At 49.3% G+C, this 25,401-nt stretch overlaps 1 protein-coding gene across 1 annotated transcript in view; it reads right to left on the bottom strand.

The window, feature by feature from the left end:
• The window catches only part of HEG1 (heart development protein with EGF like domains 1), a 90,108-nt gene that overhangs the window by 29,059 nt on the left and 35,648 nt on the right, over nucleotides 1–25,401 (bottom strand). Inside the window, exons 4-11 of the mRNA XM_021070219.1 lie at nucleotides 23,537–23,887; nucleotides 22,291–22,641; nucleotides 14,730–16,076; nucleotides 12,260–12,379; nucleotides 11,846–11,965; nucleotides 7,469–7,572; nucleotides 4,444–4,502; nucleotides 4,041–4,201 (exon numbers count right to left, since the gene is read on the bottom strand). Coding sequence (XP_020925878.1) covers nucleotides 4,041–4,201; nucleotides 4,444–4,502; nucleotides 7,469–7,572; nucleotides 11,846–11,965; nucleotides 12,260–12,379; nucleotides 14,730–16,076; nucleotides 22,291–22,641; nucleotides 23,537–23,887 — 2,613 coding nt within the window. The remainder of the gene's footprint in view (nucleotides 1–4,040; nucleotides 4,202–4,443; nucleotides 4,503–7,468; nucleotides 7,573–11,845; nucleotides 11,966–12,259; nucleotides 12,380–14,729; nucleotides 16,077–22,290; nucleotides 22,642–23,536; nucleotides 23,888–25,401) is intronic.

The following is a 25,401-nucleotide window of genomic DNA, read 5'->3' as shown; positions in this document are numbered from 1 at the left end:
CTGCACTGCCTGAGGCCACTCCTCCCCCCCTTCCCCAGGTCAGGCTCAGGCCTGTTACCAAAAGTTTCTGCAGCCTGCCATGGGACAGAAAGCAAACCCAGAAGAAATGGGGTGCTGTCCTCAGTTCCAGCATCCTCTGCAAACCTGGCCCTTGATGGGTGGTGCCCTCCATGCTCAAGGGCTGCAGGGGAGAATCAGCACACACCCAGAAAGCTGGACCACGCTCTGTTAGGAAGACCTGCTGGGGGGTGGCTCTCCCCACATCTGTCTGGCCTAAGGGGAAACAGCGCCTGCCACCGCACAGACATGCTTGAAGGGGAGGTGTGCAAGGTAACCTGGGCGGCAGAGTTTGCAGCCTCCCGACCTTACAGCCCGGGGGCTTGCTCGCCTCTAGGTCGTCAGCACCTTGCGGACACCGGTCCACACACGGGCTTGATACCTGAGCAATAAAGCTGCCTTTGGACGCCAGTCACCTGGCCCCCACCCAGACAGGCAGCAGAGGGGGTGCTCAATCTTTTGGGCTCTGTCTCCTTCACTTTAGAGCCTTAGTTGTTTTTTTTTTAATTAATTAACATGTTTTGAAATATAGTTGACTTACAATGTTGTGTGGATTTCTGCTATACAGCAAAGGGGCCCAGTTATACATCGATACATTCTTCTTCCTATTCTTTTCCATTACGGTTTATCAGCACTAAAAGGTACGGCCCTGCCTCCAAGAGCTGCAGGATCCTGAATACAGTTCCCTGTGTTATACAGGAGGACACTGCTGTTGACTCGTTCTATACACTAGTTCGCATTTGCTAATCCCAAACATCCAATCGTTCCAGGCCTCAGTACTTAACAGCCACCTGGCTTTTTCCAGCTGTGGGCTTGTGGGCCATGCTCATTTCACAGATGACAAAGGACTCTTTCATTCTTATCAAAAAGTACTCATTGTCATGTGTGTGGCCCTCTCTGAGGTTGCGCACAGCAAACTCTTTCTGAGGTTATCCACAGCAGGCCCTCTCTGAGGTTGTGTACAGCAGGCCCTGAGTTTATATACAGAGGACCTTCTCAGAGTTTGTATACAGTGGACACAATGAGGGTGCCTTTTACCACCTAGAATAGGTCTGACAGAAAAACCACAAGTAATTGGAGTACACAGACAATAGAACAAATATATGAGACCAACTGGAGAGCAGACAGTAACTTCTTTACACTATGCAGAGGGCAGGGCAAGACTGATCTATGTTGTTGTTTTTGGATGAAGTTCAAGGATGGGGACAGAGCTGCAGGAGGACCACGTGTACCCTGGCCAGTGAAGTGTGGGCTCCCTTTTCCCCCCTTAGAAAAACACCAACCGATTCAGAAACCAGGTACCAGTTCTGAACATAGCAAAACTATACCCGCCACCCCTGCCCCAGGCAGGTTCTGGTGACAGGAGCAGACACCCCCCCCCACCAGGGGCCCCAGCATCCGCCTCCTTTTCTGTGTCTTGAAAGCCTGGGGCCCGTGGTGGCTTGGTCACAGGGAGGTTAGTTTAGGACACAACTTCAGCTCTCAGGGCTGAATTTCCTGTCTTTATCAGTGGATGCTGGCATGCTAAATCTGAACCCTATTTGTGTGTGTGATAGAATTTCCTTTGTTTATTGTGAAAGGTTTGTATTTAAGGGAGAAAAATGAAAAATGGAAAATCTCACCCAACAAACACTGTGAAGCTGGCACAGAGACGTATGAATGGCCACAATCTGTCATCTCAACTTTCTGAAGCCTCAATATAAAGAAATGCCTCCAGCACAAAAGGCGGCCCAGGCCGGCCCTAGTTTGTCCATCAGCCAGCCTGAGTTGCCTGGCCTGATTAGATATTTTCTGGAAGCCAATGTCACAACTGCCCTCTACCCTGGCCACGAGTCCCGCCTGCTGGCAGATTTTGCTCACCCTGCTGAAGTGGCCCTTCCCCACACAGAAACAGATTCAGGAGAAGCCAGGGAAAGCTGGCTCTGCCTCTGCGATGGAGGGGCAGCTATGCTAACAGGTCTTAAAGACCCTGTCATCAGTCCATCCCGGGAACCACACAGAGCACTGTCTCTGTTGAAGCCTGGCGATGCGACTATTCTGCATCCACGATTCCCATGGTCCTTCCCAGGGCACAACATCCGCCACACAGACAATGAGAATTCATGTACATCTAAGGCTGGGACACTCCCTGGGGGATTTCCAAGGACTCATGAAGCCTCTGGAGAGATGAGGGCTGCCCTTCTTTGAAAGGCGAGGAAGTAAATACTTTGTGAATTGAAGGGAAAAAAAACCTCCCCTTTCCGTGGCAGCATCCAGGGTAGCCCAGTGCTTCTCACAGGTCGGGACATCCAGAAGTCAGACCCAGCAGCTCCTGCTCTCCAACCCACCCTCCACCGCTCAGAGGGGTGAGCGAGAGACCAAGCAGGGTGTGTTGGCAAAACTGGGAGAAGCCCTGGGAGGGAAAACGGAGAAGTGAGGCTGTTTTGAGCTAAGACGCTTGGTCATCTTCATTCTCAGGGGCTCCCAAAGGAGAGGCAGAGAACGGAGACCAGCACATGTGGGAGCGGGAGGCATATGGGAAATTTCTGTGCCTTCCTCTTAATTTTGGTATGACCCTCACACCGCCCTAAAACAAACAAACAAACAAAAAATCTTTAAAAAAAAAAAAAAAAAAAGAATGGGACCTCGGCAAGGCAGGGTCTTACAAATCCAAACAGCTGGCACTTCATTTGCAAGAACCAAAATGCATTTACAAGGGAAAAAAGTAACCTGATCTACAACGCTGACCATATGGGATGCACTCCATCTGTGGTCAGTGAATTGAAAGGTCCCCTTCCTACCTTCTGGGGAGGAAAAACTGGGACCCTTGAATCACTGGCAAGAGAGAGAAAGTAAAATCAAAGGGTTCCTGCCTCAAAGGTTAGACACTGTATGATGGGGCAGGAATTTTTAGCTAATTCCTCAATGAAGCTGAATGACCGCAACTTCAACTCTAGAAAATTTAACTCTTTTTTTCCCCCCTCTAATGAATAACTAGCCCTTATATGGGCAAACTAGCGCTTATCCCAGAGAGAAAGGTTGACTGCCTCACCCCCACCCCCACTCCCAGCTCTGCAATGCACAGCCCCCCGCCTCCAAGAGAGCTCTCGGGACCAGCTTTTACAAAGCCCTGGCAACTGGGAACGTCCTGGATCTGCCAGCAGACAGAATACCAAACCTGCTACCTACAACTCGGGTCCAGCATCTGGGCACCAGATGCAGAGGTTCACGCAGCGCCTGCATCCCTCTCAGTCCTGTAAAATGAGCCAACTCTGACCACTTAGGAGATGCGGTGGGGGCAAACCCCCCGCTCGAGGAAGCACTTTTGATTCCAGCAGAGTTTTCTCAACCCAGAGCCGAAGAAACCTCCCTTCCCAGACCCACATCTGTCTTCCAAACTTGTGCCTAATCCCTTTCTTCATCTGCATCACACGAGACACACTGTGAAAGCTTTCCACAAAAACAGAAAAAGAACAAGAGAAGAGAAATCATGGACCACACTGGGAGCAGGCTGGCCTATAATCGTCTAGCCTCATTTCCGTGCATTTAGAATTTTGCAAACAAATACACAGAAAGAGGGGGTGATGCCGCACATGCTTTTGTCACCCTCATGATGAAGGTTTGGGGTCACTGACCAGCATGGACATCCTGTGTGTGAATTTCTATCTCTCCAGACAGAGTAGGAACCTTTCGAGGGAAAGAAGAGTGATTTCTGCTTCATTACATCAGCTCCTATAAACTGTCCAATAATGAAGCTGTACAGAAGATACAGAAGGGGCAGTGGGCTTAGGACAAGGGAACTTCCAGGCTGTGTGCACAGGACTGTGTGTGTCCTTGCACATGTACACAAAAGTGTGTACACACAAAGGCTGAATGCACGTTTCAAAGCCAGGCTGCCTCTGTGATGAGCTTTCCTGGGCTTGAGCCCCGAATGCCTTACATCTCTGCCCGAGGTCTGTGCCTAGCTGTAAGGGTGGGGTCCTCCCAGAGGGTCTTTCTCTTACCTCTAAAGATCCGCTTCTGAGACCCCAAGAGCTGGCAGACCTCAGCAGAGGACCTGCAGGCATTGACACATTTCTGCATCCCGTCGGCCAGGTCGAACAGCGTCACGTTGGAGGCCAGGGAAAAGGTGCTTTGCAGTGACATCACCACTGCACTGGGCTCCCTGCAGGCAAAGCAGGCAGGTTTAATTGTCCTAAAATGACATGTGGGCCCCAGGGCTTTTGGAAAACGAGTGCCCTCTCCATCCTCCAGCCAGGGCCTGGGAGAGCATGCAGGTCATGTGACCTGGGCCCTGGCTCACCCTACGGCTCAGGCCGAACAGGGCCCAGCTTTGGTGCTACCACCCATGGTGGGATATTCTCCCCTCTCTAGAGACTGGTTCCCAAATATAATCCTGTTGCTTACCTAGAAGCATGAGCTGTGGATCGGGTATAACCAGGCAATGTTGAAAAACACACATTTAACTGAAAGGAAGAACAGGTTGATTGTTAACTGTGAGCCAGACAAAAGCCTTGAACCTAGAACCGATTTCCTATTTTCAGGATCAAATAGGCATTTTCCAGCCGTCAAGTTATCAGCAGGTGGCTTTACACAGGATCGGTGTCCCCCCCCCCTTTTTTTTGTTCTTCTCTTAAATGCCTTTCTGCTCTTACTCTGTTGTTCCATGAGTACAAAAGGGAGAGAGGCAGATAGTAAATCAGTGGGGAAAATCTTGGCAGGAAATGATGTTCAGAACAGCACCCTTGGACGTAAAACATCTTCAAAGGAGCAGATCTCTTCTAAGACCCAGGGTTTCAAAAACCTCAGAGGCAACTGTTTATTTGGACTTTGCATAGTGAACAAGCCTCACTGAAAAGGCTGGGTTCCTTTCAGCTACTCCAGGTCTGGCAGGCCATACGCAGACCCCCTCGTAATCTACAATGAGTTGACCTAACTCAAAGATAGGTCCTCTTCAAAAAGGCTCTCCATGGGAAATGACATTACATGGGTCAAGAGCCCTTTTGTTGAGAGCAAATTAAGAGCGACTCTTCCTGTGTTTGCCTTGTGCCCTTGGAAAGAGCAGAAAAAATCCCTGTAGGGCATGAAGTACCATGCCTGCTCCCCTACTCGTCCCTCAGTAGGGGCTAGGGATTCATTTTGTGCAGCAGAAGGTCTCAATACCTGCACCAATGCAACCCACCTGTCTTCAAAGCCTATGTGTCAGACACATCTCACCCTTCACAAGATGGATTCAAACACAGGATGCTATCAGACTCTCTTTGGCTTTGTATGATATGGCTTTATATGCATCAGGCAATGATTCATTACTATTACTACTTAAACTTTTTTTCTCCCAAGAAAAGACAGAAACGGCACGTTTCAGAAGAGAATGGTGGAGTTCCCGTTGTGGCACAGTGGTTAACGAATCCGACTAGGAACCATGAGGTTGCGGGTTCGGTCCCTGCCCTTGCTCAGTGGGTTAGCGATCCGGCGTTGCCGTGAGCTGTGGTGTAGGTTGCAGACACGGTTTGGATCCCGCGTTGCTGTGGCTCTGGTGTAGGCCGGTGGCTACAGCTCCGATTCAACCCCTAGCCTGGGAACCTCCACATGCCGTGGGAGCGGCCCAAGAAATAGCAACAACAACAACAACAACAAAAAAAGACAAAAAAAAAAGAAGAGAATGGTGTCTTGGGAAAAGCTGCTTGAGTCATAGCCTAAATCTTTACTATTTCTTGGGAATGGAGATATCCTAAATTATAATGTTGATACTGGGTAAAAATTGGTGAATCAGGTAAGTCACTAAGCACTATGTAATGGCAAGGACAGTACCTGTGCATAAGGTTCTCAGCCCCTGTACTATCTTAGAAGAAAATACTGACCTTCAGTCCAACGGAGAGGCAGCTGTGGTGCCATGCCAAGAACACCAAGTAAAGGGTTAGTAGACATAAAACACTACCATAGAGTAAAGAACTTGACCTTGTCCAAAGAAAGGTCTGGCCCTTGACTCCTGACAGGTACTCTAAGCCTTTGGAATGTCCTGCTTTGGTTTACCTGGAGGCCCTGGGGCATTCCAGGGAGTTTGTGTGATTTACGAGTGAGGTTTTGGGTTATAAGGTATCAGCCCATCCTCCAGAGGGGCTAGAGAATGAGGTCAGCCATAGGGGCAGTTGACTAAGTATGTTTTGGCTCAGGTAAGCCTCCCTGGCTGGCAATACTCCCCGAATATCAAACACATCATTGCTGAGAGAAGTTAACACTCTCCAAGACCCCCTGGAGAGAGGACTATTGGAAGCATGGAATCTGAAACCCTCCTGGACTCTACTCCATGCATCTCTTCCCTTGGCTGATGATAACCTGGTTCACTGTAATACACCATAACCATGAGTATAACAGATTGTAGGCAATCTGAAGGTCCTTCTAGTGCATTATCAGAACTGAGGGTTTCTTGGGGATCCCCAAACTCACAAATGGCATCAGCAGTGAGTGTGGTCTAGTGGATTATTCCCTAACTTTGCACTCTGTATAAAGTCAGGCCATGTCACTAACTTCCAGAGACTCTCAGTTTTCCATCTGTAAAAGTGTTGTCAATACCTCTTACAGGAGTGAGCCATCTGGCAAAGAGCCTGTCTCAGAGCAGATGCTCAATAGATACAGAAATGGAACTGGAATCTAAATTTTACACTAATAAAATCCACACTCCTATAAAATCCTATCAGTTTTGATTAATGTACTCTTACCCATAAAGAACAAATAAAATTCAAATCAGAAATCAATTAATCTCAAACTGATTTTAAGGGCAAATTTCAATTTCCTGAGCACCAAATCTTAGACTCAGGTAGCAGCTGAGAGGCAGCATTTACTGTCTGAGTTTCAGTTCCATCTTTTCTTCCTTCCTCTTCATTTTTCTTTCTTCTCTTTTTTTTTCCTGACAAAAAGTATGGAAGGAGGGAAAGAAGAATCAAAGGCCCCTAGATAATCTATTCAGAGAATTCTCAACCCTGGATAACAGGATTAACTGTTACATCTTTGGCACTCCCTTGAGAAAAAAAGCATCATTCTCCCCAAGCTCAGAAACACAGGAAAATCACGCAGCATGTCATCAGCAGATGGGACAGGAGGATTTTCCAGGTCTTTCCTCTTCACCCACGGCTCTTATTGGTGCATGTCACCTAAATATCTGTGACGGTGAGGCTGTACATGGAAAAGAAATGCCAAGGCTGCATGGGGGGGAGGGCACATTAGAAGAAATGCTTCTACCGGCTCCAGTGATTCTCAACACCTCCCTTCTGTTTCCAAGAGGCCTTTGATGTTACCTTAAAGTTCACCTCAGAATATAACAGAAATGAACAGCCCAGGAGATATAGCTGATCCCCAGGAGGTTCCCAGGCCTGAATAAAATCTGTTCTAGAAAACAAAGCACCAGCAGGAAGACGCCTTTCAGGAAACCTACCGTCTTAGTGATCTCATTTTCAACCTCACGGAGGTCTGCATGTTGTTCCATGGTGGTATTCAGAAACGTTTTCTTCAACTTAAACTCCGTCATGAAGGTTCTGACTGCAAGTGTAAACATAACCTGTTAGACCTCGCCAGGCCGACCTGTGCAAGGCTGAGTGTCTAAATCTCCAGGACACCCAGCCTTTCCCCTCCCCCCAGGACGTGCTCCATGCATTTCTTTCTCCTTGAGGGTGGAGACCCCTTCTCCCTCTCCTGGTTCCTCTAGCAAAGCAGGTGTACGGAGCTGCGCTTGGACCGAGCAGACCTTTGCGTGAAGGTGCCAAGGAGCCTCTTGGTGCAGGGGGAAGGCTCTGAGAGAGTGAGCCTTCCTGATGTCCCTCCCATGGCCTCCCACAGCTTAGATGCTCAGGGAAGCTGCGACAGAGAAGAGAGATGAGCTGGCCTCAAGAACACCCTCCCAGGAGGAGGGGAGGGAGGCATGGAGCTGGCAGGACTTCGCCTGGAGGAAAGCTCCTGCTCCCTAGTTCCTTTATCAAGTTTACCAAGTCCTCAAAGTCAAGGGCGTGCTCTGGTTTCCTCTTCTCATTCAGGTCACCTCCATCCAACCCCTTGCTCAGAGGAAATGCCTGCTCCATCATTGATAAAAGAGGCTTCCAGAAGCCGGGCTCCTTCCCAAGACCACTCAGTTCCCCAGGGCCAAAGTTAACATTTAACGTCATCTGTGTCCATCTTCCAAGTTCTTCTTACCCCCACCCCCTCCGCCCCCCAAGGAATCTGATAGTCTGAGGACAACCAAGGGACCACAGAGAAAGGTGCCAAACAAATGCGGGGGACCCCACTGCAGGGGCTGCCAGACTCCACGATTACAAGCCGTGTAATGAAAACAACCCACATACGAGATACTGTTAGGCTCAGACATGAACGAAAGTAGCTCCATTTTCAAGGCCCATTTCGCTCATAAAATAAAATTCTAGGGAACGTCGATTTGTGCCGACTGGGCCTGAGGGGAATGGAACTTACAAGTGAGCCGGCAATCCAAAATTTGGATAGCCTGCTTCCTATCTGGCTCTTATCTTCCTTTAGATTCAATTCTTCTCCTTCCCTCCGGACAAGAAAAAATAAATAACCCCAAACACAGAAACCCATGAAGCTGCTCTTTCATAGAAAGCTTGCCGGCTGAATTAAGAAAAAGGCCCGCAAATGAGCCAGGGAAAACATTTAACATCTTATACTTACTGTCTAAAGCCCTTAATCCTTATTTAACATCTTTTTGCTTGTTCTACAGTTCAGTGAAGCCAGCTGCTTAGGACTCTTTCTGAGCAGCAGGGAGCTCTTTGAAAATATTCTTGGCCAAATGAGAGCGTTTCAGCAGGCTCTAATTTGCATGTTCCTCTGATGTTTATGAACAATGAAGCTAAATGACTTGCAAAGGCAAAGCTGATTGTTAACACAATAAATGGCTCCCCTCCTGATGCACAGAGCCTGAGGGACCCTCCACCCTCGGGCGTCCAGAACCCTCACCCATTCCTTTGTCCTTTCATCTCACAGGCTGAAGTCTGTACCCAGACTCTGTGCGCAAACACATGTATGGAAACCGTCAAGTAGACAGATCCCTGCTGAATCAGGACAGTGAACGTGGCCTCTGCATTCAGTGTGAACAGGAAAAGGCACCACGGTGTCCTCCCAGCCCTGCCTTAGCCCAGGCATATGCACAGCACAAGCTGCAGTTCCATCATCAGGCTTTAAGGCAATTTTCAACTGTTGATTTCCATCAGTGATCAAAATGATTTTTTTAAAGGTCCATAGTTATTACTTTATATGCAGAGTAGTTTATCATTCTCATGGCTTTCAGTTCTGGTCCAAAAGATTAGAAGACTACTCTCAAAGGATGCCTCCCATCTGGAGGACCCTACCATTTTCCAAGCTTGTTCAAATGCCTTATTTCATTTGATCTACACACTAACCCCGAGTGGGAAGCAGAGCAGGTGCTAATCTGATTTTACAGATGAGGAAATTGAGGCTCAGAGGTCAGTGTGTGGGAGGTGCTGGCCGTGGAGCTAGATGCCCGGCCTTTGAGTTCCCGGACAAGGGTACTTTCTATGCTGTTTCAAAATAAAACCATTCCTATCATCTCCATTCTTAAACTGAACACTCCTCGCTTATTTTTCACAGGGTGTAACTCAATGGAATGGGTTTCCTACATGAAAATAAACTCTTAGACTACGAGGCACTCTCGACTTTGACCGATGTCCATAATCCCAAATTTTTCTTTCTTAAAAATAATGCTTGAACTTGATCTTTGTATTTGAAACAATGTTCAAAATTCTACCATTATTTCAGTCCAGTACCAACTGTTAAAATACACTTGTAGGCCCAAGACGGAGCTGCTCCTGCCCCGCACGCCACATCAGCAACTTGAACTTTCAAGTTCCTCTAAATGCTCCCCTGGACCAGGAACACAGCAGATCAGCCAGCCATTCCCCACCAGCAAAGCCAACCCTGAGCTCTATGCTTATTTCCTTGTTCCTTAACCTTTCTGAATAAGGGCAGCTATGCGACCCCAGCCAATCGTGCCCTGTTGCCGCCTTGCCGCTACCAGGCTCTGTACAATGCACTTTTGCCCAAAATTCCCGGGAGAAGCGTTGTGCTGCCTGCGGGGCCCTGCACTTCCCCAGTCCAGGGACTGCTTTCTCTTGCATGGAGGGGCATCAAATGTGTTACCAAATTGTTTTTGTCATTTGATACCACCTTCTTCGGAGGAGTCCCTTCTGTTTGGGGGTGAGGGGAGTAGGAAGTCCTGCACACAGTTTCCAAGGACACAGACCTTTGTTCTCTCAAAACGACACTAAGGGATGGCCTTTTCTGTGTCAGGTATCCCGCTGGGCGATTTACGAGGATTCCAAGTTGAGTCACTAAACCCACCTGCTCCTCCGTTCAGCTTAGACAACCCTATGTTCCTCACTTCTAATTTCTTCAGCAAGTTCTGCATCAAAGTTGCCACTCGAACACAGGGTACACCCTGGGCACAAGAAGAACTCTTAGGACACACACAGCACTGTGAGGTGTTGGGACTGTGGGCTGCAAACCTGGCCTCTCCCCGAGCAGTTATGTAAGCTGGGCTGCTTAGGACTTTGTCGGGGCCTTTGTTTTCATTTGGGTTGTTTGTTTGCCTTTTAACCTATAATACGGAGATTATGTTTAAAATCAACCAGCTCCATGAAATCTATTAAATTAGGGATGTCAAAATATGACAAGTTGTATGATACAGTTATGACAGTAGCTTGGTAAAAATCATCTGCCTGGGGACAAGAATGTGAAGATCATTTTCAAAAATGAAAAGAATGTGGAGTTCCCTCATGGCTCGGTGGACTAAGGATCTGGCATTGTCACTTCTGTGGCTCTGGTTACAGCTGTGGCACAGGTTCCATCCCAGGCCTGGGAACTTCCGCATGTTGAGGGCACAGCCAAAAAAAAAAAAAAAAGAATATGAAAAGAGTGTGTGAATGTGGGAGGACAATCAGGGTTTTATTCTCTTTTTTCTCTCCCTACAACGCTTTTTTTCCCTTTTACATACTCTTTGGTTAGAAGAGAATAGCCTTTTGATTTTTTTTTCCTAATTGTGGGGTGGGCTGGTTAAGCAAATAGTGTTAAGTACAAATGATGACATATTTACGCAGTCAATACAACGCTGGTATAATATTTTTTTTTATGACCGCACCCGTAGCTTATGGAAGTTCCCGGATCAAGAGCTGAATCTGAGCTGCTGCTGAAATTTACGTTGCAGCTGTTGCAACACCAGATCCTTTAACCCGCTGCACCAGGCTGGGGATCAAACCTGCGCCTCCACAGCGACCTAAGTTGCTGTAGTCAGATTTTTTTTTCTTTTTCCTTTCTATGGCCGTACCTGCAGTATATGGAAGTAAGGGGTGAAATTGGAGCTGCAGTTGCCGGCCTACACCACAGCCACAGCCACACTGGAGCTGCATTTTTGACCTACACTGCAGCTTGTGGCAACGCTGGATCCTTTACCCACTGAGCGAGGCCAGAGATTAAACCTGCATCCTCACGGACACTATGTTGGATTCTTAACCCACTGTGCCACAATGGGGACTCCTTTTTTTTCAAATATTTTTAATAACAAGAAAAATGTTCAAGAGATAAAGTTTGTTCAAATACATGACTTCAACTATTTAACAGTATAATGCACACTAAAAAGACTGCAAATAAAGTGGAGGAAGAAGTGTCTTCCACTCCTATGTTGCTTAAATTTACTGGACAAATACTGACTTTGATTAGGGAGAAAAAAGTATCTGTCACTTTGCAAAATACACCGTAGCACAGAAAGAATTCCGAGATAGAAGACCTCTCTTACCCAAATTGCATATCCCTTTTTCCAGCTGGTACCCCACTGGGCATCTGCAGGTGAAGGATCCCTGAGTATTGTTGCACGTGGCCAGGGGTGGGCAGGGGTTTGAGAGGCATTCATTCACATCTGCAGAGGAGGGAACACAAGGTAGCACTGAATCTGCAGCAGATGGCACAGTCATCACCCAGAACAAGGACCACAGGGGTATTCAGGGAGGGGTGGTGGTCCGGTGGGGCAGGAGGGAGCCAGATCATGGAGGCTTATCAACGTCACCCTGCAGATGGCACATAGGTAGGCTAACTCTCAGGGAAGCGGGGCACAAATTTAAAAATCTCACTCCCTGACATTTTGGAGGAAAGAGGAGTTTCCCATCCACCTGGTGTGATACTGTACTGTGGACCACTGCAGATGAACTCTTACCCACACTGCAGTCTTGCCCTTGCCAGGAAGGGGAGCACACACAGCGGTGCCCACGGCTGGTGGTGGGGTCCACGACGCACTTCCCGTCGTGGAGACAAGGGCGAGGGGTGCAGCTGTTCACTGAAAACACACATTTCAGGAATAAAGCAGTTAATCACCCAGGAAAGTAAAGGCCGCTCTTGGTAAATATTTAATTCTTCCAGCTAATATTTGATTCTTGCTCATTTCTGTTTACTTGCCCTGAAAAGCCTTGCTACTAAATAGAATGGGCTCCCGGAGGGTCAGAAGAGATGCATCGGGACTGGTTATCCGCACTCGCTGTGTACACACGCGCGTGCTACACTGCTGGGTCCCTGAATGCAGGAACGGGGGCCAATCCAGATGCTGCCTGTGGGTCCCTCGACTCAGGAGTGAGGATTACGCTGCCCTGTGAGATCTAAAGGATTCTACCTGAAGCCATGCCGATGTAAAACACACGTTAAGGCGAAAATGATAGCTGATGGACCATCCTCCCTGCTCCAAGGTTTCCCTCTTCCAAAGGTCTCGCGCTGAAACTGCGCCTCTGCATGCTGAGCAGTCACTCAGAAAAATGCCTGGCCGTGAACACCATGATGCCCTCTCTTACGTGGGTGACAGGGAGCCTATCGGATTCACCCTGGCCCTGTGATGCTCAGACTCACTGCCATCTTCCAGCCCAACTCTCAAGGGCAGTGTCCATACCCTCCGTTTTGGCCCGCATTGTCATGCTCCTATGACACAATCACCACCTAACAAAGGTTTCTGACACACACTTAGAAAAGCCAAAACCCACAACACGAGGACAAAAATCATCTCTGGGGAGAAAGATCAGTGGTAGACTGAGAAAAAGAAGGCAGAAATCAAGAGTCCTCACTGCAGGAGTTCCTGTCGTGGCTCGGCGGAAACAAATCCGACTAGGAACCATGAGGTTGTGGGTTCGATCTCTGGCCTCGCTCAGTGGGTTAAGGATCCAGGATTGCCATGAGCTGTGGTGTAAGTCGCAGACGTGGCTTGGATCTGGCATTGCTGTGGCTGTGGTGTAGGCCGGCAGCTGTAGTTCCGACTGGACCCCTAGCCTGGGAACCTCCATAAGCCAGGGGAGTGGCCCTTAAAAAGAGAGGGAAAAAAAAAAAAAAAGTCCTCACTGCAGAAGAATAACCCCGAAGACAAATGGGCTAAACCTGAAGATGGTGGCCCTGTTCCTCATGGTGACTTCGGGTATCCCCAAGATCACCCGTGTGTGCACTGCACCCATACATCCAAACACCTGCAGGTGTGGTCACAAAAGACTTAACCACCGCCAGGCACAGAGCTCCTGTGGCCTACAGTTATCTCTGCAATGGCTATAACTGGCTTGAAGGGCCACTTGTGTATTCTGTTCTACCTGGTACTGGAATGCATTTGGCACCTGGAAATGAAGCCTGTGTGCCCTGAAGCAGGGATCCCAAACGTGCCAGGAGGAGCCACCTTCCACTTCCCAGTGGTGCTCGGACCCCTGGCCAGAAGCGGGCATGGGTGCATCAGGGCCCTGTGGGGCTGGCATGGGGTGGCCCACGGCCCTCCTGCCCCAGGCAGATGACGGCTGCCCAGAGGGCTCTCTGCCTGTGACTCAGCTCCCCTCCCTTCGTCCCTTCTTGCTTCAGTCTCCATGTCACCCTTCACCAACAGTTTTCCTTTCCTGAGTCTGGACAAGCTACATGTCCAACCAATTTTGACCATGACATCCAAGGAAACATCATCCCACTTCCTTCTAGCTTTGCTTAAGGGATAAAGAATTGCATGGATGGCTCTATTTCCTGTGTCCCAGCCACATCAACATGGATGTAACGATTCATAACCTGAAGTGCAGTGTCAAGGGCCCTGATCACAGGGTCACTATGGGGAAAGGTTAGAACATCCTCCTCTCACTGAACACCTCCCCCCAATCCGTATTTATCAGCTAGTATCATAATCTTGGGGAGACAAAGGAGCCTGGGCTTCCCCCTCCCCGCCTCAAGAGAAGTTTCCCCAGTGACTGGGGAGCCAGCTGCCTAACACCGAAGCTTGGGGTTCTGATGTGGGAGCTGGCACCTCCTCACTCTGTGCCTCAGACAAGCCCACCTAAAGCTTCTAGACTCCAGTTTTTCTACCCTTCAATCTGCTTCACTGTCCCACTCTGGTCTCGATAGAGTTAAAGTTCCTGCGATTACAGGGCATTACAAGTGACAAAGGCACTGACTGCTGACGTCACACATTGCCAGTGGCACCCTCTCTTCTTGCTTCAGGAAGGATCTAATTCAGGGGCGAGAAAACTGCCACTGCGACCTTCTTTTCTGCTTTAAGTGCAGCCACAGAAAGCCTTAGAGATCACAAAGCAGACACTGTCCTGTGGTGGAGACCCGCCACCGCCACACATCCGCGTGAACCCCAAGGCCCGCACAGCTCTCAGTGAGCTGGTGCGACTGTGTCCTACCTGAGACTGGGGATGATGGTGTGGTGGGTGACTGGGTGCTGCTCTGAGCACCAGGGGTGGTTGATGCAGCCGTCACCACTTCAGCTGTGGAAATATGTGTGGTCTGGGGAGCAGGAGATGTTCTGAGGAAATGCGGAGCCGGGCTATTGTTTCCTGCACGGCCACGCTCCGTGGTCAGTTCTTCTGCTGACGTGGGGGTGCTGGTCAGGCGGGCTGACCCAGCGGCAGCATCTCCATGTGCTTGGCTCTTTTCTGGGATGACAGCACCTCCTGTTGAGACTTGTACCACTAGCATTTCAGGACTGGTTGGTGGGGGCTGCTTTCCAGCCACTGTCTGTGCTGCTGTGGGGCCACCCCCGGGGGCGGCTGTGCGGGAAGGGGGGCTGGGGCTGGGTGTGGGGGGATGAGAGATCTTGAGGGTGGTGGCTGCTGAAGCTGAAGATGTCTGGGCTAAGCTGGTGCTGGTGGCTGGAGGGGTTTGCTCAGTGGAGGCCTCTGTGAAGGCTGGGGGTGAAGGGATCCTCAGAGTAGACCTCACTGTCACAGCTTCCGTGGCCTCCGGAGTCCGAGTCTCCAGGCTTGGGAGCTTTGATTCTGTAATGACGTTCCCGAGGTCTGGGTTGCTCTGGATCTTAGGATCTGCTGTCTGACTGTTGGGGAGCACCGCCACGGATGACGCCATCGTCAATGTCCAGACCGAAGTCACCGGAGCGTCCCTTGGCCGGGGCGGGACCAGGGTTGATGACAAAGGTGGGAGGGTTGTTTGTGAGATGGCCGGCTCGGCAGGGGTGGATGTCGTCAAGGACGCTGGCGAAGGTGGTGGCAAGGAAGACAAAGGTGTGGGCACATCAGGGGTGGACTGCAGTCGGTGCGTGGAGGCCCCGGTTGATGGCACCGTTGACAAGAACAAGTGGTAGGACTGTGACACTGAGGGTGGGGGCAGAGGGGGCCCTGACGAAGAAGATGACGGGTCACCCACAGAGTCAGCATGGGCGTCCAGGGTGCTTGGCAAGATGACAGTGGGTGTGTGGGACGGAGGGCGGGCTGTGTGCAGAACCTGCACCTCAGTGGAAGGCAGGGCGGGCTCCCCTTTGTGGGACGAGGCATTACCTCTCTCAGTCTGAGCCAAAGAAGGAGAAGAAGAGTCTGGATGTGAAGCGTTTGAGATTTTAACAGAAGAGGTGGAGCTCTCCCTTAGGTCTGCAGCTGAACTGTTGTCTGCAATGGACAGCAGTGTCCGTTCCCCTTTGGTGAAAGGGGCTGAAACGTAGGTGTGGTCCGTGTAGTCGCCTGAGGTCCTGTGCTCAGGGTCTGTGCTGTGCACTGGATCGGAGCTAGTTCCAGTGACTGCAAAGGGAAAAACTACAGTTAGGTCAACTAAACAAGCATCTGCTGAACCTGCACCGAGAGATAAACATCCAGGGTCCCAGCCATGAACCCCCGGGGGGGTGGAATGCTTTCTTTGGAGAGGGGCGTTTTCATGGATAGATGGTAGGGGAAGCTGGGCAGGGTTTGAGTCTGCAGTCAGGAGACTTGCCCTCCTGTAAGGAGCCCAAGTGGCCCCGGGGAAACAGTAATAAAAGAGAAGTGAGGCCAGGACGGAAGGAGAGGGAACGGGTCCAAATTCCTTCCACAGGCTTTTTTTTTTTTTTTTTTTTTGATAAAAGCAAATTAGTATCTGAAAAGCTCTTAAGACCCCAAATAGAACAATTGTTACGCCTACATGGAAAAAGGAAAACCCTCCCAACTTTCCATGCTGTATAATGAGACATTTCTTTCCCAGGAGACTGGCCTAAGCCACAACGTGGCGCTCCTTTATTGCCGGCATCCTGGCAGACCGCACCGCAGAGGCCTCTGCAGCAGCGTGTGTGGGAGGGTGGGGGCGGGGAGGTCGGAAAACCCAGAAAGTTCCCTTCACTAGGCGCTCGTAATGCGCCTCCTGGGCTGACAGAGAACGGATTATCCTGGACCACAAGCAAATCGAGAGAATGTGCAAAAAGATGCTGCCGGTCCCATCACCTCCGAGGGTGCGCGAGGCTGCCAGGGAGCTGGAGACCAGGTGGGAGTCCCCAGCGGCGGTCACGTTCCCCTGCAGAGTGGCGCTCTCCGTGTCCTCGGCCTCCGATCGTCCCGCATCCCCAGGAGTGGTGCTCCCGTTGGTGAGAGACCGCAGCGTGCGCTCTCCATCCCGGTGAGGGTGGCCAGAGTGTGCGGGCGGTGAGCGCGGGTTCTGGATGCCCCCTCGGAAGCTCCTTCCTCCGATTCAGAACCGACGCCCAGCTCGGGGCTGTCTTCTGTGGCTGCAGGAGGATTGGAAAGAAAGGTCGTCAAGGCAGGGGCAGAGTCTGGGAAAAAAAGACTCACGCCATGGATCCTGTTAGCCAGAACGTTTCTAGTTTTCTGAGGGTCTTTACCTGAAACTGACAAGGCAAAAATCCAAAATGTGTGTTGTTCTTGCAAAAGGCATCAGGCGCTAAACCTCAGGGTGCACTGCAGGGTGATCAAGCTGTTCAGGGGGCCTGGATTTATGGGTAGGTTCATGATTCCAGTGAAAAGGATCAATACTATCTTTCTGCTCAGTGATACATAATAAGCAGTGTTTACGTCAGGGAAATTGCTTGTGGTAGCAGGGCAGGTGAAGAGCAGATGAAAGACTAACAACTCTGCTGGGGCTGTAGCCCTGACAAGGCCAGGGAGGGGTGGCGGGTATTACTCCCAAGGCTCTCATGGCCTCTTAGGGCCAGCCATCCAGGACCCGCCCAGGGCCTGCCATTTCTCCAGTGGGGTTCTCCGTCCTAGCGCACCAGCAAGAAATGGCATTGTGGTGGGAGGATACGGGTGGGCTTTGTTTTTTGTTTTATTTTTTTAATGCAATGTTTTATTTCCTCGGTGGGGATGGGAACAAGGACAGGTGACACATGAATGAATATCCTTTCCTCCTTTCATGGATATGTGTTTTACACTATAAACTTAAAGAATCTTAGGAGTTCCCCTTGTGGCTCAGTGATAACAAATGTGACTAGTATCCATGAGGACTTGGGTTCGATCCCTGGCCTTGCTCAGTGGGTTAAGGATCCCGCGTTGCTGTGGCTGTGGTGTGGGCTGGCAGCTGCAGTTCCAACTCAGCCCCTAGACTGGGAACCTCCATAGGCCATGGGTACAGCCCTAAAAAAAATAATCTTAGCTTATTAAATAATCAAATAAACCCTTCTCAAAAGTGATGGAAATGAGATCCAATTCTTCTTGGCCTAAATACATCTGAATCTAATGAGAAGAAGAGGCTCTTTTTTGAATCTCATTCCTATTCCCAACCAGAGTAGCCCTCAGTCCCCCCATGGACCTATGTTTCTGGAAAATGCACGTGAAGCTGAGTGTGAGGTAAGCTCTCTTCATGGTAGGTGTGCATGAACTGACAGGAATGCGCATGGTCACAAGGACACACTGTGACCTGGGCAGCCCCAAGAAAACCAGGACCCAGTCACAGATGTGATCTGACCCAGGCAGAAGGACCGAAGAGACCCCATGGAAAGGTCACCAGGAAAGACTGGAGAGCTGAGTGTGCTGGAGCATAATTTCCTGCCAAAGTGGACAGGCCTGGGATGGACAATCCTAACTGGGATGGCGTGAAACTTAGGCCAACAACCCCATCAGGCTGACGGACTTAACGAAAGGGAGAGTCGTGACCTGAAACAGAAGGGCTGCATCTGAACCCAGAAAAAGGAATGAACTCAGAACTCCAAAAAGGTGGATGGCAGAACCAGTCAGCTTTGGGCGATTCAGAGGCAAAGAGAGAAAGCAGTATGTTAACCCAGAGTGAGGGGGGTTCGGGAATGAGGCAGTTCTTTATCTAGTGCTTTAGAACTGAACCCCAGGGTCCACTCCTACAGAGGTCCCATTTGCCACAGAAACCGGCTGTGTACTGACTGCAGAGTGCAGGATACTAAACAGACAGAGGAGGGGAAGGCTTGGCATGCAGGCTCCTGGTCTGAGAAGGCAAACAGTCTGAGCCCCACATAGTGGGTGGGAAAGGATTTCTTGTGATTAGGAGACAGATAGTGTGCTTTCCATGCATAGACAGAAACAAGCACAAATACCCTCCACCCATCCATGTGGTATCTTTATGATAAAGTGTATGCTTTTCCATGTCACATCAGTAATAAATCCTAATTTTCCTCATCAGTTAGGATACTCATGTAGGGGGAAATAAGCTGCTATGAGCAGTGGTGGAAAGGTAAGAATTTAACCCTATTACAAGCTTAAACGATAAGTTAATGTGTTTTTGCTTCAGTCAGTGGAGAATTTACATCAATAAGGATGCTGAGAATTATTTTTCAAACCATAATTTAAAAGGAACATCAAAGGAAAAGTTTCCACAAACTGATAAATTGGACTTGACTAAAATTTAAAAAAAAAATTTGTGCTGCATATGATAATTACCAAGAAAGTGAAAACACAATCCACAGAATGGGAGGAAATGTCTGTGAATCCTCTCTCTCATAAAGGACTAGTATCCATAATATACAAAGAGCTCTTACAATTCAATTAAAGAAAGACAAATAACCCAATTTAAAAATGATGGAAAGATCTGAATAGACTTTCCCACAGAAGATATACAAATGGTCAAAGGGCGCAGGGAAAGATGCTCAACGTGGTTAGTCAGCTGGGAAAATTGCAAATCAAAACCACTTGAGATACCACTCCACACCCACCAGGATGGCTCACATCGGAAAACCTCGACAATAACCAGTGGTGGTGAAAGTGCTGAGAAACTGGAACTCTCACACTGGGCTGATGGCAATGTAAAATGGTGCAGACACTTTGGGAAACAGTGTGGCAGTTCCTCAAAGGTCAGAAATAGAGCTCTCACATAACCTGGCAATTTCAAAAGAACAGAAAACACATGGGCACACAAAAGCTTGTGCCGGAATGATCCCAACAACGTTATCTATAATAGCCAAAAGGTGGGAACAACCCACACATCTAATAATTGATAAAAGCATAAACAAAAGATGGGACAGCCACACCATGGAACATTATCTAGCCTTACAAAGGAACGAAGCGCTGACACTTGCTACCACCTGGGTGAACCTTCAAAACCTTATCTGAGCACAAAAGGCCACATACTGTTTGATCCTATTTATAAGAAATGTCTAGCACAGGCAAGGCCATAGAGGCAAAAAGTAAATTAGTGGCTGTCAGAGGCGGGGAAGAGCAGAGAATAGGGAGAGATTGCTGATGAGCAAAGGGTACTTTTTGGGGTAACAAAAATATTCTGGAATTAAATTACAGTGATGATTACCTAACTTTGTCAATATACTAAAAATGACTGAATTATACTTTTTGTTTCTTTATACGGGCGGATCTGTGGCATATGGAAGTTCCCAGGCTAGGGATGGAATCAGTGCTGCAGCTGAGGCCTACTCCACAGTCATGACAACACCAGATCCGAGCCGCATCTGTAACCTACACTGCATCTTGCTGCAACGTCGGATCCTTAACCCACTAAGCGAGGCCAGGATTCAAACTCGCATCCTCAGAAAGACAATGTCACATCTTAAATCCACTGCCACAATGGGAACCCTGAATTGTACACTTTCAATGGATGAATTGTATAGAATGTGAATTATATCTCAATAATGCTATTTTAAAAAGGGGGAAAGGAGAACTTCTCCTGATGAATGTCCAGACCTGGGGGGAACAACTGCTCCTGAAAAGGTGATACTTCCACCTTCCAGAAGCTGTGTGACCAAGGCAGGTATGCGGTCAGGTGGGCTGCAGAGAGTGGAAGGACAGGGGCAGAGAAGCCCCCGAGCTGTGCGGGAGGGAGGGGCAGGTGGCAAGAGCAGCATCTTGGAGACCTAACAGAACAGCTGTGGGGTGTATGGGTATGTCTGTACCACCCAGCGAGAAGGAAGGCCTGGGAATCCCAAGGGAGCTACTGCATTAAGCGGCCCCATCCAAGGCAGCCCCCTTCCCTCTGAGTGTAGGGCTCCTATGTGGAGACTCACTCAAGTGCTCCCCGTGTGGTGCCCAGGAGTCCAGGCTTGTTGAGGAAGAGGAAGACGAGGAGGAGGACTCGGTGTCTGGCTCAGAGCTCCCACCACCCAGCGTGGTGTCACTCCTTCCAGACTGTGGGGCCAAGGCTGAGAACCGGGTCAACACGGAAGCATTCTCAACTTCGGGATGGGCAGTGGAGCTTCCCGGTGCATCTGCCAACGTCTCGCTGTTGCTCACGAACCAGAGAGCAGTGCTCTGTCCACCTCTGACCAACGGGGCTGACCGGGACACGGTCTCAGTCTGAGACCCGGGGCTTCCATCCCCGGCACCAGAGCTGCTGGCAAGTCTGAGTCCTCCCGAGGCTGAAAGGTGTCAGAGAGAAGAGGCTGTTAGGTGGACCCGAGAGAGATCCCTCCACACCCAAGACGAGCGGCTTCCCTAAGGGAAGGGTCCCTTTGCAAGGACCCTGGATAGTATTTACTGTAGGCGTAACCCAGAGGGCACTTTCATGTTCTAAGTAATTCTTTCCAAACCCTTAGGGTCAGTAAGAGAGCAATACCAAAAATAAAAGGCGGTGAAGAGGGAAGCTTTTAAGCAGCATCTGCAGAGTAGCAGAGTAACTCCCCCTAAAACGTGGGGGAGTACGAGCCAGTGAGTACGTTGGTATGCCCCTCCAATGCAATGCCCAGGTATCGTGCTCAGAGCATTTTTCTAATGCAGTTCTATTTTTAATAAAGAGTATTCTAAGATTGAAGTACAGCAACCCACTGAGCGAGGCGAGGCCAGGATTCAAACCCGCATCCTCAGAGAGAAAATGTCACAGCTTAAACCCACTGAGCCACAATGGGAACCCTGAATTGTACACTTTCAATGGGTGAATTGTATAGAATGCGAATTATATCTCGGCGTTCCCGTTGTGGCGCAACGGAAACAAATCCGAGTAGGAATGATGAGGTTGCAGGTTTAATCCCTGGCCTCGCTCAGAGGGTTAAGGATCTGGCGTTGCCGTGAGCTGTGGTGCAGGTTGCAGACACGGCTCGGATCTTGCATTGCTGTGGCTGTGGTGTAGGCTGGCAGCAATAGATCCGATTAGACAGCTAGCCTGGGAACCTCCATATGCTGCGGGTGTGGCCCTAAAAGGACAAAAGACAAAAAGAAAAAAAAAAAAAAGAATGTGAATTATATCTCAATAATGCTATTTTAAAAAGGGGGAAAGGAGAACTTCTCCTGATGAATGTCCAGACCTGGGGGGAACAACTGCTCCTGAAAAGGTGATACTTCCACCTTCCAGAAGCTGTGTGACCAAGGCAGGTATGCGGTCAGGTGGGCTGCAGAGAGTGGAAGGACAGGGGCAGAGAAGCCCCCGAGCTGTGCGGGAGGGAGGGGCAGGTGGCAAGAGCAGCATCTTGGAGACCTAACAGAACAGCTGTGGGGTGTATGGGTATGTCTGTACCACCCAGCGAGAAGGAAGGCCTGGGAATCCCAAGGGAGCTACTGCATTAAGCGGCCCCATCCAAGGCAGCCCCCTTCCCTCTGAGTGTAGGGCTCCTATGTGGAGACTCACTCAAGTGCTCCCCGCGTGGTGCCCAGGAGTCCAGGCTTGTTGAGGAAGAGGAAGACGAGGAGGAGGACTCGGTGTCTGGCTCAGAGCTCCCACCACCCAGCGTGGTGTCACTCCTTCCAGACTGTGGGGCCAAGGCTGAGAACCGGGTCAACACGGAAGCATTCTCAACTTCGGGATGGGCAGTGGAGCTTCCCGGTGCATCTGCCAACGTCTCGCTGTTGCTCACGAACCAGAGAGCAGTGCTCTGTCCACCTCTGACCAACGGGGCTGACCGGGACACGGTCTCAGTCTGAGACCCGGGGCTTCCATCCCCAGCACCAGAGCTGCTGGCAAGTCTGAGTCCTCCCGAGGCTGAAAGGTGTCAGAGAGAAGAGGCTGTTAGGTGGACCCGAGAGAGATCCCTCCACACCCAAGACGAGCGGCTTCCCTAAGGGAAGGGTTCCTTTGCAAGGATCCTGGATAGTATTTACTGTAGGCGTAACCCAGAGGGCACTTTCATGTTCTAAGTAATTCTTTCCAAACCCTTAGGGTCAGTAAGAGAGCAATACCAAAAATAAAAGGCGGTGAAGAGGGAAGCTTTTAAGCAGCATGTGCAGAGTAGCAGAGTAACTCCCCCTAAAACGTGGGGGAGTACGAGCCAGTGAGTATGTTGGTATGCCCCTCCAATGCAATGCCCAGGTATCGTGCTCAGAGCATTTTTCTAATGCAGTTCTATTTTTAATAAAGAGTATTCTAAGTCTGAAGTACAGCAAACAAAAAATCCACTACAGGGGGTACACTAAAACTCTGAATTTGGGGAGTATATTTATATCTGCACATTTTATTTGTAAAGATGGCCTTTAGTGGGATAACTGAAGCTAAGCGTTGGAGAGTGTGCAGCTCCCGGTTAGAAGATGCTGCAGAGTGACAAGATTTGGCAACTGTGGGCGCTCCGAGGCGGGGTCTCCACTCTGCTGTGAGAGAGCCGAGGACCATGTGCTCACCGCTGAAACCCGTGAGCCTTCGTCTCCTCATCTACAAGAGAGCAGGAGGAATGATGCCCATTTGACTAATTTCACAACTTCGTCATGAGGGTGCAATCCACATGAGACAATGCAGTGTATCAGATAAAGGAGATGGTGTTACCCAAGAACACAGTTGTTGTTGTGTTTTTTTTGAGATTGCAAATGGTCTGGAAGCAATCCCTTGAGAAAATTCAACAATGGCAACATGTCCCTGATAAATCAAAGAAAGACTGAAGACTTACTTGGGGAATCATTTTGCCCAGACTCCACTGAGACCTTGGAAGATGTAAGGCCAAATGCATTCTCCGTGGATGGTTCCATGAACGCTCCATCCCCTGGGCTCCCGACCACTTCACTGTTTCTTCTGGACTCTGCCTCAGGGGGTGAGGAATGGGCTGATGCTGAAGTCGTGGCAGTTGCAGTGTCCTCAGAGAAAGGCTCTGTCTCCATTAGAGGTCCTGGATGGACAGCTAAAGATTGGAGCATCCGAGAAACACCGGTGGGGACCGTGGTAACACGGGCACTCTTTGTCCCATGGGCCGAGGGGTGTTGGACAGCAGTGGAGTTGTTTAAATCCTCCGGAATTCCAGAAGCTGAAATGGAAGAAAATATGCTTCAAGGCTAGTTGAGGGTGTATCTGGTACAAATAATGCTAATTACAGGTTGGTAGATGAATGGAGATAATGTGGGCCTGATAGATAAACACACGGGATATGCTCATCCGTCTTCTCCTCACAGAGCCAAGGGGATAATTGTGAAGCCCTTCGCCATCCCAACGGAAGCTTCAGATCAGCCAAGAGGAAGGCAGGAGAGAGCTTCTAGACAGGTTTGGCCTTGGTCTTTATAGAGGAAGTTTAAAAACCTGAATTTCATCTTAGAACTTACACAGGACAAATCATTGTGATAAGGTGCGGGTTTTATTGTGTTTTAGCAGTGTAACCCTTTTGCTCAAATGCTATATTATAGGTTAAAACCCATCCATAAAAGTGAATGGAGGTCAGTGTGCTGCAGGCGGCCGGGTCCCCAGGTCACCACCAAGGTAGCCCAGAGCTCTGAGACCCCAGTTGGTAACCCATGCTGGCCTTGAACGGTAATTCCTAGCCTTGCCACCAGCAAGGGCTCTCTATCATTCCCCAGCTCACCGCCGTCATAAACTTTATGTTTTGAAAGGCTATTAACCCAGCTGCATTTATTAAGTAACCGAGCTTCTAATCAGAAGGAGACACTCATTACCCCCACAGATTTGATCCAATTCCATCCAGAAGCAAAAGGCTCCCTTATTGCAGTTACCTCATGATGAGGCTTTGGAGACCAGCTCTCAGGCTTACATACTACCCCCATGCCCCCGTGGCACCCTGGGAGGTCAAGGACTCCAGCTTGCTGAACAGTCTTTCTGATGAAATGGATGGCAGACACTGGATCAATTGTCAAGAATCTCAACAACTGAATTATACACCATTGGTGGAAAGGCGCACTCTGCTCTGCAGAAGTACAGTGGTTTGCAGGTGGCTCCCTTCCACAAAGAACTTTCCAAAGGCACCCTGAGAAATGACCTCCAGAAGGGCACTTTGAAATCCCCACTCCATGCAGGAATAAACTGCAGGAAAGCTTAGTGAGTGGGCAAGAGCCAAAGGCAAGAAGAAAGAGTGCTTTTTTTTTTCTTTCTAAGCCAAAAATTTAAAAAGTACTCTCTATACCTAAATAATGAAAGGCTGCGAACTGTTGAATATGACCCAGAAAAGGGAAAAAGAAAGCTCTCATTATAAATGGTTCCTTGAAGACAGTCCAATCTGCAGTTGTGACCAAAAGCGCAACTAAATATTAAGTATATATATAGAAAGAGGGAGAGCATGGGAAACAAAAAGGTGCTTCTTACTTTTGTCAAGCCCCCCAGAACCAGCTGGACCTAGAACTCAGCCTGCAGCTCTGGTCACTGGACCTTAACGGAGGTGAGGAAGATGCAGGCGATCCATACGATTAGTAATTAAAACAAAGGAACAAAAAGACCTGGGGAATAAATTTAGTATCAAAAAAAAAAAAGACCTGGGCACAGAAATGGTTGTAGCCTACCTAAATCCACCCCTACATTAAAACAAAAACAAACAAA

The sequence above is a fragment of the Sus scrofa genome, chromosome 13 (assembly GCF_000003025.6).
Source record: "Sus scrofa isolate TJ Tabasco breed Duroc chromosome 13, Sscrofa11.1, whole genome shotgun sequence".
NCBI lineage: Eukaryota > Metazoa > Chordata > Mammalia > Artiodactyla > Suidae > Sus > Sus scrofa.
Note: the sequence above shows the minus strand (reverse complement) of the source record. Positions and strands in the feature narration are given on the sequence as shown.